Genomic DNA, 15,677 nt, shown 5'->3' with positions numbered 1-15,677 from the left:
GGAATCACACCAAACTGTCAGATACACATAAATGCACTACTAGAAGCAACACTGGAAAGCAAACTAAGTGACATTGATTCTAAACATAGAAACATAGAAAATAGGAGCAAGAGTAGGCCATTCGGCCCTTTGGGCCTGCTCCACCTTTCAAAATGATCACGGCTGATCGTCTAACTCAGTACCCTGTTCCCACTTTTTCCCCTTATCCCTTGATCCCTTTAGCATTAAGAAATATATCTATCTCCTTCTTGAATACATCTAATGACTTGGCCTCCACTGCCTTCTGTGGTAGAGAATTCCACAGGTTCACCACTCTCTGAGTGAAGAGATTTCTCCTCATCTCGGTATCCTGAGACTATGACCCCTGGTTCTGGACTCCCCAGCCATCGGGAACATCCTCCCTGCATCTAGTCTGTCTAGTCCTGTTAGAATTTTATATGTTTCGATGAGATCACCTCTCATTCTTCTAAACTGGAGTGAATATAGGCCTAGTCGACCCAATCTCTCCTCATACGTCAGTCCTGCCATCCCAGGAATCAGTCTGGGAAACCTTTGTTGCACTCCCTCCATGGCAAGGACATCCTTCCTCAGATAAGGAGACCAAAACAGCACACAATACTCCAGATGTGGTCTCACTAAGGCCCTGTATAACTGCAGTAAGACATCCCTGCTCCTCTACTCAAATCTTCTTGCAATGAAGGCCAACATACCATTCACTTTCCTAACTGCTTGCTGCACCTGAATGCTCGCTTTCAGCGACTGAAGTACAAGGACACCCAGGTCTCGTTGCACCTCCCCTTTTCCCAATCTATTACCATTCAGATAATAATCTGCCTTTCTGTTTTTACAACCAAAGCGGATAACCTCACATTTATCCATGTTATACTGCATCTGCCATGTTCTTGCCCACTCACCCGACTTGTCTAAATCACATTGGAGCCTCTTTGCATCCTCCTCACAGCTCACATTCCACCCCAGCTTTGTGTCGTCTGCAAACTTGGAAATGTTACACTTAGTTCCCTCATCCAAATCATTGATATATATTGTGAATAGCTGGGGCCCAAGCACTGATCCCCGCGGTACCCCACTAGTCACTGCCTGCCACCCGGAAAAAGACCCGTTTATTCCTACTTTCTGCTTCATGTCTGTCAACCAATTCTCAATCCATGCCAGTATATTCCCCCCAATCCCATGTGCTTTAATTTTGCACACTAACCTCTTGTGTGGGACCTTATCAAAAGCCTTCTGAAAATCCAAATACACCACATCCACTGGTTCTCCCCTATCTATTCTACTAGTTACCTCCTCAAAAAACTCCAGTAGATTGGTTAAGCATGATTTCCCTTTCATAAACCCATGCTGACTTTGTCCAATCCCGTTAATGCCTTCCAAGTGTTCTGTTATCACATCTTTTATAATCGACTCGAGCATTTTCCCCACTACTGATGTTAGGCTAACTGGTCTGTAATTCCTTGTTTTTTCTCTCCGTCCTTTTTTAAATAGTGGGGTTACATTTGCCACCCTCCAATCTGTAGGAACTGTTCCAGAGTCTATAGAATTTTGGAAGATGATCACCAGTGCATCCACTATTTCCAGGGCCACTTTCTTTAGTACTCTGGGATGTAGATTATCAGGCCCTGGGGATTTGTCAGCCTTTAGCCCCATTAATTTCCCTAGCACTATTTTTTTACTAATACTGATTTCCTTCAGTTCCTCCCTCTCACTAGACCCTTGGCTCCCTAACATTTCTGGCAGGTTATTTGTATCCTCCTTTGTGAAGACAGAAGCAAAGTATGTGTTTAATTGTTCTGCCATTTCTTTGTTCCCCATTATAATTTCCCCCATTTCTGACTGTAAGGGACTGTTAACGAGTTACCATTTCCCTTCCATGGAGCCTACAATCTCCATAAGCCAGGGCAGCTTTATCATGCCACCATTTCAGGTCTGGCTGTGGATAGACTGAACTAACAGAGGGAGCAATTGCCGGTGGTGTCAACTTTCCCCTGACATCAAAGCAGATCTGCAGCTAGATCAACAAAGTTTTAAACACAACTTCGGACTAACTGCACATGTGTGAACTACAGGGAGTGCACAAATGGGGCAGATACAGCAGTGAGTTAAACAGCACATATCGGGGTAAATTCACCAATCCCGCACGCACAGCAGGGAGCATGGGACGGGGGTGGGACCACACACTGAAGCACTAATCCCCCAACCTGCACACTCTTCAAACACAGCTCCTTCTGGCAGTGTGAGAATGGTGAATTTACCCTGCCATTGGAAGTTAAATAGGATACAAGAGTGACAAATACACAAACTCACACATTTACACACATACAAACAAATGTTCACACTCACACACCCATACACACTCACTCATGCACACATCTACACATACACACAAATCTTCACACTCAGTTAGACACAGGCGTACACACACGCACACACATACATACAAACATACCCAATTCATATTGCAGAACTGTACAGTATGTTAAGGCTTCCAGTGGAATTGGCCCCAGTTGTACCTGGGTTATTCCAGAGCTCTGCCATACAGCCTGCACAAGTCCAGTTATCTTTAAGTCACGATGGTGACTTTCACTTTCTGCTCATGGACCTTTGCCAGTGTCAGGGAAGCTCTGCTCAGATGAACAGTGTAAAAAGCAGGGATGAGAAATGGCAACCGGTGCAGCCAAGGCCTACTCTTGTCATGGCACAGCTACCAGAGATGGTACCAAAGTCAGACCTTCCACTAGTGACATGTGATGTGGACTGGCGATAATCCAAACCATTAATTAGATGGAGAGGCAGCAGCGATAAGGACCCAGAGACACAGAATTACCACACATTACTTCAGCTTCTAAAAGGCTTTTCAGAAATTCGGCCCTTGGCTTCAGGCCTCGGTTTAGGGTTGCCAACTCTGGTTGGACGTATTCCTGGAGGTTTCATCATATGACTCCCCGCCTTTAACTGCCCCGCTCAGTTCAACAGCACTGTTTCCCATCTCCAATATTTTTATAAGTAAAAGTGTTTGAAGAAAATGAAAAAACAAACATTTTTATGCCCCTATAATTTTTCTTCTGGGTGTTGCTTGCAGCAGTGTCCAGGAGATTAATCTTTAATTCCTGGAGACTCCAGATGAATCCTGGAGGGTTGGCAACGCTACCTCGGTTACCTTGAATGTCGCACGGAGCCTGAGGCCTGAGCCTGCTGGTGGATCTATCCCAGTGTTCACAGGTCAAGATCGGACAAGAATCAAAACTTTTTGAAAGGCAGAACAGTCCAATTACAGTTCCAAACTGCAAACTAACAAGCTCAGGCTAAACAAACATGACCAAAAATGGATTGACAGACAAATTAAAACTGATATAAAGAGGTAAATCTGGAATATCATTTAAATTGTGCAAGTGGGACAAGAAGATTTGGGTCAAACACATATAAGGTAACTTTAGGACTGATAGCAGGAAGTTCTGCTTCACACAGAAAGTGATCAACATTGGGAAGGGACTGAGGGTGGGGGTAACTCTCCCTCCTTGGACTCCACTTACATTTCCCTCCTGACTCCATGCACAAGTTTCTGCAACTTGCCACATCTGGAACTGTTGATGTCAATGTAGCCAAAGCACGCTGTAGAACCAACATTCAGTACCATCATTCTGGCTCTCTACAGTCACTCTTTTAACAACTTTACAAAGAAAGACTTACATTTATGTAGCACCTTAGCACGTCTCTCTCAGACATGTCTCAACGCACTTTGCACTCAATGAGTTGCTTTTAAAAGATTTGTTATGTAGGTGAACACAGCAGCCATTTTGTGCACAGTAAGATCTCACAAACAGCATGAAATGAATGACCAGCTAATCAGTTTTTGGCGGAGGTAGTTGAGAAGACAATGCTGGACAGAACTCCATGGTCTTCTTTGAACATTGCCAAAAGTCATACAAACATGGTTTAACATCTCATCCAAAGGATGGCACCTCCAACAATGCAGCACTCCCTCAGTACTGCACGTACTGTCATCCGAGATTAAATCCTGCAGTGGGGCTTGAACCCACAACCTTCTGACCCAGAAACAAGGATATTACCAAGAGCCATGCAGACACCTCAATTACAAAGAATTACAAAGAATGTACAGCACAAAAATAGGCCATTCAGCATAACAGGTCTACGCCAGTGTTAATGCTCCATGTGCGCCTCCTCCCAACCTTCTTCATCTAACCCTATCAACATGTCCTTCTATTCCCTTCTCCCTCATGTGTTTATCTAGTTTCCCCTTAAATGTATCTATGTTATTTGCCTCAACTACTTCTTGTGGTAGCGAGTTTCACATTTTTACCATTCCCTATTGCTATCTTATATTTATGGCCCCTAGTTCTGGTCTCCCCCACAAGTGGAAACATCACTTTTGTACTCTATCAAACCCTTTCATTATCTTAAAGGCCTGTAGGGGTCACCCCTCAGTCTTCTCTTTTCTAGAGAAAAGACCCCCAGCCTAAGGAGAACATCCTCCTTACTATCGAGATTTAGAAATTACAAAAACCTTCCATTCTTAATATTTGATTCTATGCTTTAATTTTGCTAAATTCTTTCCTTCTCACTAGATCTTTAAATCTGTGCACATTGAAACAATTTAAATTGCAGTGCATCAGGGACCTTATTTTCAAACTTTCAGTTATTTTATTGGCCAATTAACACCCACCACAAGTCAGCAATTTATGTGCTAAGGTTACTTTAGCAGTTTTCTGAAGAATGTCTAACGTTGGGATAAATAGCTACCACTTGTGAATTAATAACACCAACTGCATTAACTGTAACTAGTCCGCTATTTTCAGATTGCTGAAATCTCCAGTAAGTCACATTCCAGCCCGGGCTGGTTGAGGGATAAACATCAGCCAACAGATCTCAAAAAAGTAAATAAGGGTGTACAGACATGTTCTCACTTCTTAAGAGTTTCATATTTGGAACAAAGTGAGCACCTCTGAGTATTCACTATATAAAACACACAAAGAAGCACGTAACAGATACTGAATTCCAAGCCTCCCTCCGTTATTCTCTCTGGTCATTATCCTGATTCAAGTGTGTGGCACATGATTGTCAAACTTGAATTATCCACCTAACCCGGCACACATTTGTCAGATCTGGCAGTTATTCAAACACGGCCTGAGATCACAGGTTGATCCCCAAAGATTTCCACACACGCTTTACAAGGAAAGCTCCTCATCAAGAGCTCTTTAATCAAACTCGTGCAGCTGTCGCAATCCCTGGCTGCTGATAACCCTCCACATTGCCAGGGTTCAGACACAGCAGGGGTCTGGGAGGCTCTCTGAGAATTTATTTGATACTCCATGACTGGCAGCTTAATTAGACAGAATCGAGAGCACAGCAAATCTTCAGATTCCTAAGGATTATAGATGTTAAAATGGAGGTACAAGAAGTCCAAAGAACATTCTAATTCTCCTCGGAATGGTAATGTAAAATAACCTTTAATGGACACTCTAATGTGGATCAACAATCCAGTAGGGCAGACTGCGAGGGATACAAGGACTAAAGCCATGTTGGTTGAAAGGAGCAGCACCCAAAAACAAAAACTATTTGGAGTGAGGAGAGGCCATTTGACCCATGAACTCCCACCCTCTCTCATCCATTCCCTACTGTAAGGACAAACTCTAGGATTTAATGCTGTCCGCACAGAACTTTACACAGTGGGTGTGCAAATCAGGAACTAATTTTAACAGATGGAAAATTGTTTGGTCCTCAATTGGGTGCGTTGTTTTCTGCGCTCTTATTCCAAACATAGAGTCCAGTCACACAACGTTCTGCGCTGAAATCATCAAATGTAGCCTCAAACCTCTTTTCCCAAGCTCTCCGTTTACATTGGTTTAGAATGTTTGGATTCAAGTGTTGGTTTTATTCATTGTTCAACTCTTCAGATCTCTCAGTGTTACGATTAAACATTCTGGATAGTATTCCTGGGCCCACTTGGAATTGTCAGAGATTCTGAAATCGGATTTTCAGAGAGGGCAGAGGGCGCTGTTATGGGAGGGATTGGTGACCACAAGCCAGGCCGATCCAATTGGGAGGGAGGTTTGAAGGGAATGCCACTCTGCGCTGCATCTCACCTCTTCAGTGAAAAGCAACATTAGTGAAGATATTGGATACTCCCCCCTCGTCTTCCCCACTCTCACACACAGCTGAGAGAGGGGGGAGAAATAGAGGAGTTTAACATCAAACAGAAATATTACCAACAGGATGAATTTCAGCTCTCCAATTACTCTTTGCCAACAGAATCATTAGGGATGAATGATTACTTTGTAAATTTGTGTTACAGTTGGATCAGAACTTGTCCAAAGTTCAGATAAATATTTCATATACAAGTCCGTGTGTGAGAGCCCATTTAAATTATTCATGTTGCTTTTCCAACTAAACAAAGCACAGAACATTTAAAATACTGATCTTATACTGAAGTGATTAGACTTTTAAAAGATTCTCCTATTTCTTCATGATGTGTAGAGTTGGTCTGACTGTACTTGCAAACCAGGCTTTTAAAATTAAACCAATGGGCCATTTGACCCTGGATTGGGGTTTTCATTTTAAGGATTATTCTTGGAGTTGCAGTTCCACCCAAGGTGAAATGGTTGATTGATCAGAGTGCTAACTTGCACCAAATGTGGGTTTATCTGGCGTTCCCTGCATGTCCTGCTGGGAATTACTCACCGTAGTTGCTGTCGTAGAAAATGATGAACTTTTGCCACCGAAGCTCGTTGACTAGTCTGAGTGTGACATCACCGATGCGGATGGAGGGTCTTGCAGGTAGTGTGTACTCCTCCAGGTTGGGGTTGCGGGTGAGTTGACAGGCCGTGCGAGGAGATCCCGCGTTGCTGCGCTGAACAAAGAGGTGTGGAATATGCATGGTGTCCGTGAGAGACTGGAGGGCAGTGGCTGAGGTACAACCGGTGGAGGACACCAGGGCCAGGATTCCTTGAGTCATCAGGTCACATGCTGTCACACAAAAAGAAAAAGAAAAAGAATTAATCTCTAACTGTTGGGTACAAGCACTCACTGAGAGTTAAAGACATTAAAATAATTGAGCAGTATTTTGGGGATAGCAAAACATAGCACACAGCTGGCACAGTAAATGGGCAATTGGGATCAGTGCTCTGCCAATGACACTTTCAGCACACTAGCGGGAGGTGACTGAGAAAAGCTCCAGGTGACTCTCCCTTTGATTTTCTTTTCCTCCTCTTTCTGCTCCCATTCACCAGAATTTTATTCTAGCTCAGATTAATGGCAAGAACATTTCTAATCTCTGCTGACTGCAAATGTTCTGAGGAATCAGGCTTAACATGGCTCCACAAAACTGCTTATAATGCAGCAATAATTGCACCAGATTAATAACCTTACACAACGAGGCCATGGGATGACTCCAATGAGAAATTAAGATGTTGCACTGGGTGGGACATCTTAAGGTTAGGCTAAAACTACATTGTTCCAATACTGCACAGAGAGAATTATTCTGTGTCTAATCTGTTCTGTACCTGCCCTGGGAGTGTTTGATGGGACAGTGTAGAGGGAGCTTTACTCTGTATCTAACCCGTGCTGTACCTGCCCTGGAAGTGTTTGATGGGGCAGTGTAGAGGGAGCTTTACTCTGTATCTAACCCGTGCTGTACCTGCCCTGGGAGTGTTTGATGGGTCAGTGTAGAGGGAGCTTTACTCTGTATCTAACCCGTGCTGTACCTGCCCTGGAAGTGTTTGATGGGACAGTGTTGAGGGACTTTACTCTGTATCTAACCCATGCTGTACCTTCCCTGGGAGTGTTTGATGGGACAGTGTAGAGGGACTTTACTCTGTATCTAACCCGTGCTGTACCTTCCCTGGGAGTGTTTGGTGGGACAGTGTAGAGGGAGCTTTACTCTGTATCTAACCCGTGCTGTAGGAAAGCAAAATCCTCTTGGACTCCAACAATGTCAGTCCTGAACCTCAGATGAGGAAGGGTATTTTGCCTATTCTAGCTCGTTCATCCCAGAGGAACCCAGAGCCCCATCATACGGTTCTGAAATAATTCTTGGACCTACCCAGAAGACTACTGCACGTGTTAATCACACTCTGTGTGAAGGACTTCCTGACATCAGTTCTGAACTTGCCTTTTAGTTTGAGCCCATGTCCCGTTGTCCTACTGTCACAGTTTTGTTTGAAGTAGTGTTCTGTATTTACCTGTAGCTACACTATCCACTTCATTCAGGCCTCTAGGAGGTCCTGTCTCAGTCATCAAGCTGATATTGCTGCTGTGGATTCGATCATTTAATTGTGGTGCCTCACTATCATTTAACAGGCCAGAACTGCGTGAGAATTATTGCTAAATTACTGCAGATGGCCCGTGTGCAATGAATGGCTAGATAAAGGAGCACAGAGCGCATTAAGAAGAGTCAAGTAAAGTTGGCCAAAAGCTGCTCTTGGTGCCACAGGAACAGTGCATTTCACAGTAATTAAAAGTGTAATTAATTTATCGTGCTCTCGGCCTCCAACTCTCACTCACAGCCAAGAAATAGTGGCTCACTGAATGGACTTGGAATAAATTGTACAGAAGGCAATTTCCTAAACTCTCAAAACTATTTCTCGGCCTGGTAATGGAAATAAAGATGAGCAGTAAGTTACAGAGGTGATCCATACCGTCTCACTCCTCCCGGAGAAGCTGTGAGAGACTGATGGGTGTTTTATATCACAAACCACGGCCTTAAAATGATAATGTGCAATTATTAATATTTACTACATTCGGGTGAAATTCCTTTGTCTGTTATTTTAACGAGGAGTTAACTTTAAATTAACAGATTAATGTCTGTTAAAACAGCAGACAGAAGAGTTGAATGTCTTAAGGATTCTAACATTCACACAGTGTAATTTTGAGGCCTGTGAATGGAGTGAGGGGAGGCTTGGCTTGTTACCTCTCTCAATGCTACTCTACAATTGGCCAATGGCAAGTGAGCAAGGATGGCCTGAGGTGACTGGTCTCTAGCTTTTCTTTGTGTCCCTCCCTCCCTTCCATTGCTCCTATGGGGGAATGCTACCTGGTCTCTTCTCACTGATCTTACACACATGAGCAAATCACAGGAACAGGCCCACGTCCTATCAGACCAAGGCAGCTCGACCCCACAAACTCACTGTGCTGCCACAATAAGGGCATTTATATGATTCCTGTTCTTGGGAAGTGTTGTGAAATGCAACATAGGTCTGCTTGTGTGTGTATCTATATTACATACAGTAACACACACATATATACATATAAATATCTTACATCTACAAAAATCTCCATTATAAATGCCTATATCCACATTTATAATGGAAACTGCCTATGTAAACTTGTCACACTAATTACATCCTTCCACTGGTGGTGGCGCTATAGTGCTTCAGTTGTGTGTCTCCCAGCTCCTCAGTCTATACTCAGAGAACCCATTATGCAGCAGCCAGCTCTATTTCTCTGCTTCTAAAATTGCCTTCAATTTTACTATTTAACTATAAATAATAATATAAATTCAAAATTATATAAAAATAAAGACAGAGTGTCTGACTTTAAAATGGGAACTGAATTACATCTGGTTCGATTATCCCCCGCCTTCAAACCCTGCCTCACCTGAAGAATATGCTCGGTCTCGACTCCCCGTGTCCGATGTGATAGGAGGTTGCGTAGTCTTATATGAAAAGTGGTGATGTATCAGAAATTATGTAGAGGACAGATTACGGGGCGATACATAGAAATGTTTAAAATTATGAAAGGATGAGACAAGGTATATAGAAGCAGAGTGTTTGCATTGGTTGAGGGGACTAGAACGAGGGGCCATAAATACAAGATTAAATGTAAGAGGGTTTGACAGGCTAGATGCTGAGGGGCTGTTTCCCCTGGCTGGAGAATCTAGATCTAGGGGGCATAGTCTCAGGATAAGGGGTTGGACATTTAGGACGGAGATGAGGAGGAATTTCTTCACTCAGAGGGTTGTGAATCTTTGGAATTCTCTACTCCAGAGAGCTGTGGATGCTCAGTCGTTGAGTATATTCAAGAATGAGATTGATTGATTTTTGAACTCTATGGGGAATCAAGGGATACGGGGATCGGGCGGGAAAGTGGAGCTGAGGTCAAAGATCAGCCATGATCTTATTGAATGGCGGAGCAGGCTCGAGCGGCCGTACGACCTACTCCTGCTCCTATTTCTTATGCAAGAGATTTAGAACAGTGATCAAGAGAAACTTCTTTACACAGGGAGGCTGTGGAATTCACTCCCAGGGTTGGTGGTTGAAGCAAAAACTGTGTCAACATTCAAGATTGGATTGGAGAGGTAAATGAAGGAAAAGCAGATGAAGGGATATGGGAACAGACTGGATATACGTGATTGGGATTATTTCCTCATGTGAAGGGTAAATGCCAACATGCTGATTGGTTGGGCTGATTGGCCTGATTCCATGTTTTAACTTCTATGTATACAGCATATACACCATGGAAAGTGTATGCCAGCTGCGTTAGAAAGAGCAGTTAGGGGACATTTTACATTGGAGGCTTCTTGTGGAGACAGGCTGAAGGGAGTAGAACATTTTTCACCTTTTACACCTAGTTTCAGATCAAGCAGTCCCAGGTTATACATTGCAGTCAGATAGAGTGAACCCCTGCAACTCTGCACCAACAATATCCATTAACCAAATCACATTGGTCCCTAACCATAGAATGTGACCTTTTCCATGTCCCACAAGAGCCTCATGGAGTAAGGTTGTCAGTTTATTGGCACACACTGATGGGTTATGTTTAGCTTGGTGTTGAGGATATGCACTCACTGGGAATCTTGATGAGAAAGCCCCAAATAGATTTCAAATTGGACCTTTAATTAAAGTGCGCAGAGGGAGGAGATTTCCAACCCATCAGTCAGGCCTACGTTCATACAATGAGTCCAGAAATCTCAATGTCCAATCCACAAGAGGGCATTTTTTTCCTTTTTAAATATAAATGAGCCAAGAATACCTCATTTTATTAATTTTAACAGACGTCTTTTCAAGATTTATGAGGCAGGGAAGATTATGAAACAGTTTTAATTTGTTCTTTTTCTCATTTCCTAAGGGCTGATTTGTTTTTTTGTATCATCTCTACTCAAAGAATTCTCTTGTTGCTACTTCACAATTCCGGGTAAAATTCCAACAGTAACATCTGTGAATATTCATCAGTCACAAACAGTGATTATTACTGTTTCCAACTCATTATTCAGGAGTTGAACCTCATCATTCTGGAGCATCAACAGCCAGTCAGTTCAAACAAAAACAAAAGAAAACATTCCCTGCATTGCACATCATTGAAGCTAACAGTCCAGTACAACACTGGGGGGGGGGGGGTGCTGAGGGACTGGGGGAGGGGCTGGTGGAGGGGCTGCCCTTCAGATGAGATGTTAAACCAAGCCCTGTCTGCCTGAATGGATGGATGCTAAAGATCCCATGATTGGAGAAGGACAGGGATTTCTCCTGGCATCCTGGGTCAGCATTTCTCCATCAATAAACACCACATGGTAAATGTTTATCTTCACTGCATGGGCTGTAATCTGGCAGAGCAGATCACCCGCTCATTGACATCAATGAAATGGAAATCAGACGGGTTCTATAACGGGTGACATCCACTCCACCAGATCACCGCCCGTGAGGTGAAGATGGAAATTAACCCCCACTAAAAATAGCTTAATTGCAGTCATCTCACTGGCTGCCGTATTTGTCATCATAACATCACTCACTTCAAAGTATCCCATTAAATCCCGGTCAGACCACACCCAAAGAGTCAGTTCACAAGATCCACGAGAAAGTCACAGCAAAGAAAATCAACAGTTTTATATTTCTCACTACACCTGAGACTGGGAGATGTACCTGCATTGTGAAAAAGTCCCTTCTGAAAGTCTGTGGTAAAACTGCAGTTCAGGAGATATATTGTTCCAAGGTACTGCACCTGTCAGAAAACTCCTTAATATGGCAAGACCATCCCTTTAAACTGCTCTGTATCATCGACCACCCACAAGACCTGAGTCAGGATCACCATTAATACACACAGCACTGAGCATAGAATCTTAGAATGGAGCAGCGTATCCTTCCTAAAGTGTGGTGCCCAAAATTGAACACAATACTCCAGCTGAGGCCTAACCAGTGTTTTATAAAGGTTTGGCATAACTTTCTTGCTTTTGTACTCTATGCCTCTATTTATAAAGGATCCCATATGCCTTTTTGACAGCCTTCTCAATTTGTCCTACCACCCTCTTTAACTTCTCCACAACTTTAAAAAGTATAGCTGTGAAATCTCATGTCACATGACCTTTATTTATTTACCATCATCCAACAACAGAAAGCTGCCGACAATCTTTCTATAGCAGTTAATGGCTGCCCTCCGCCATTGGCAAACATTCACTTGAGTTCTGATGAAAGGTTCACACCTGAAACTTTGACCTGCATTCTCTCCTTTCAGAGGCTGACTGACCTGTTGTGTATTTTCAGCATTCTCTCTCTTTATCCTGCTGCTCGCCCTCATTACTCAATCCCCATCTCTCTCTCACAAATTAAGAGGTCAAATACCTTCACCTGTCAAAGCAGAGAAGAATCTTTTAACATTATTCAATTGGAAGCAACCCAACTTGAAGCTTGGTTCATTTTGGTCTGGTGCTTTTTTTAGGATACCAGGATGTAGCACGTAGGCCCAGGTCTGCTCTGAGATCAGAATCCTGATGGTCCTGCTCAGAGGGACTCCCCAACATAGGCCAGGCATTTCTCAATGGGAAAGGAGGGAACACTGGTGAAAGATACACCATCAGCCTCCTCTTTGGGAGCCTTATTGACAGAAATGTGAATGCAAGAGATGGTGCATGGGATGGAGATAGGGGATGGTGCATGGGATGAAGATAGGGGATGGTGCATGGGATGGAGATAGGGGATGGTGCATGGGATGAAGATAGGGGATGGTGCATGGGATGGAGATAGGGGATGGTGCATAGGATGGAGATAGGGGATGGTGCGGTGCATGGGATGGATATAGTGATGGTGCATGGGTTGCATTGGGGATGGAGATGGGGATGGTGCATGGGTTGGAGATGGGGATGGTGCATGGGATGGAGATGGGGATGGTGCATGGGATGGAGATGGGGATGGTGCATGGGATGGAGATGGGGATGGTGCATGGGATGGAGATGGGGATGGTGCATGGGATGGAGATGGGGATGGTGCATGGGATGGATTAGGGGATGGTGCATGGGATGGAGATGGGGATGGTGCATGGGATGGAGATGGGAATGGTGCATGGGTTGGAGATGGGGATGGTGTATAAGATGGAGATGGGGATGGTGCATGGGGTGCAGATAGGGATGGTGCATGGGATGGATAAGGGGATGGTGCATGGGATGGAGATGGGGATGGTGCATGGGATGGAGATGGGGATGGTGCATGGGATGGAGATGGGGATGGTGCATGGGATGGAGATGGGGATGGTGCATGGGATGGAGATGGGGATGGTGCATGGGATGGAGATGGGGATGGTGCATGGGATGGAGATGGGGATGGTGCATGACACAGGAAAGGAAAAGTGAAGATGGTGGTTCTTTAAAAACAATCCTCATCCATAACAAAGAAATTAAGAATTCTCTCTAAATAAACATCCAAAATTCCATATGGAGTAACAGCAGCAATAGTTAAATACCAGGCACCAGGAAGAAAATAGAATGGCAATTTTGCTCCCTGTCTAAACTAAATTATTCTCCTAACCTGCTAATTCATCCTATCCTACCCCATAGTCTACAAGATGTGCGATTGTTACAGTATTCCTTGGTTCCATTGGAGGGTGTGAATAACCACTGGGTAGGGGTTGTGTGATCTGTGTAATGAATTGGTAATGAAGGAAAACTTTCTAGTGGGTATTTGATAGGATTCCCACTCATTGATTAGAACCAGCATTTGCCTCAACTCTGAGCCTTGGCCCCTCTCCCAGGCTTCTCAATAAAGAAAGAGATAGTTTCTGCTAAGGGACCCATTTTGATATCTCAATTTCCTATAGGCAGCTTTCAGCCACTCTTATGCCTGAAATGAGGAATGTTGCTGATTGAAGAGGGAATGGGAGACATGGTCCAGTAGAGAATGGGTGCAATTTCTTCAAAGACGTATATCGAAACTGTCCTGAAACTGCCATAAATCGACACAGGCTCCAGTGAGGCAAAGTGTCCTCTGCTCCTACACATACAATTCAGCTGGTTCAAGGGCAACAATTTGTAAAAAATTACTGTCAGTGCAATGTTAGAGGCTGCTCCATTTAGCTTCATCAAATAGGAAGTGAGGATCAGGCAGCAATTCCTGCTGATGCACTCCGAGTAATATCACATATCACGGCAGCAGTAACCCCAGGGTGTGCCCAGACATTGGATGTGGTAGGGGGAGGAGAAGCTAGTGAGAGATACACACAGAAACAGGGAGTGAGAGTGAGAGAGTGAGAGATACACACAGAAACAGGGAGTGAGAGTGAGAGAGTGAGAGATACACACAGAAACAGGGAGTGAGAGTGAGAGAGTGAGAGTGAGAGATACACACAGAAACAGGGAGTGAGAGTGAGAGAGTGAGAGTGAGAGATACACACAGAAACAGGGAGTGAGAGTGAGAGAGTGAGAGTGAGAGATACACACAGAAACAGGGAGTGAGAGTGAGAGTGAGAGTGAGAGATACACACAGAAACAGGGAGTGAGAGTGAGAGAGTGAGAGTGAGAGATACACACAGAAACAGGGAGTGAGAGTGAGAGAGTGAGAGTGAGAGATACACACAGAAACAGGGAGTGAGAGTGAGAGAGTGAGAGTGAGAGATACACACAGAAACAGGGAGTGAGAGTGAGAGAGTGAGAGTGAGAGATACACACAGAAACAGGGAGTGAGAGTGAGAGTGAGAGAGTGAGAGTGAGAGATACACACAGAAACAGGGAGTGAGAGTGAGAGAGTGAGAGTGAGAGATACACACAGAAACAGGGAGTGAGAGTGAGAGAGTGAGAGATACACACAGAAACAGGGAGTGATAGTGAGAGCGTGAGAAATACACACAGAGATTGAGTGAGAGTGAGTGAGAAATACACACAGAAACAGGGAGTGAGAGTGAGAGATACACACAGAAACAGGGAGTGAGAGTGAGAGATACACACAGAGACTGAGTGAGAGTGATTGAGAGATACACACAGAAACGGAGTGAGAGTGAGACAGTGAGAGTGAGAGATACACACAGAAACAGGGAGTGATAGTGAGAGAGTGAGAGATACACACAGAAACAGGGAGTGAGAGTGAGACAGTGAGAGTGAGAGATACACACAGAAACAGGGAGTGATAGTGAGAGAGTGAGAGATACACACAGAGATTGAGTGAGAGTGAGAGAGAATGAGAGAGTGAGAGTGAGAAATACACACAGAAACAGGGAGTGAGAATGAGAAATACACACAGAGACAGGGTGAGTGAGAAAGAGCGAGTGAAAGTGAGAGAGTGAGAGTGAGAGATGCACACAAGAGACTGGGCGAGTGAGAGTGAGAGAGTGAGAATGAGAGAATGAGAAATAAACACAGAGACAGGGCAAGTGAGAAAGAGAGAGTGAGAGATATAAACACAGAGACAGAAGTCCTGATTTTAATCTGGACTGGGTTAGGGATGAACGGGAGC

At 44.0% G+C, this 15,677-nt stretch overlaps 1 protein-coding gene across 1 annotated transcript in view; it reads right to left on the bottom strand.

Annotated features, from left to right (window-relative positions):
• The window catches only part of LOC137303909 (glutamate receptor ionotropic, delta-1-like), a 599,178-nt gene that overhangs the window by 318,362 nt on the left and 265,139 nt on the right, over positions 1–15,677 (bottom strand). The window contains exon 3 of the mRNA XM_067972322.1: positions 6,715–6,999. Within this exon, the coding sequence (XP_067828423.1) occupies positions 6,715–6,999 (285 nt within the window). The remainder of the gene's footprint in view (positions 1–6,714; positions 7,000–15,677) is intronic.

This window comes from Heptranchias perlo, chromosome 36, assembly GCF_035084215.1.
Source record: "Heptranchias perlo isolate sHepPer1 chromosome 36, sHepPer1.hap1, whole genome shotgun sequence".
Taxonomy (NCBI): Eukaryota; Metazoa; Chordata; class Chondrichthyes; order Hexanchiformes; family Hexanchidae; genus Heptranchias; species Heptranchias perlo.
This window is presented reverse-complemented; position numbering and strand designations above follow the sequence as displayed.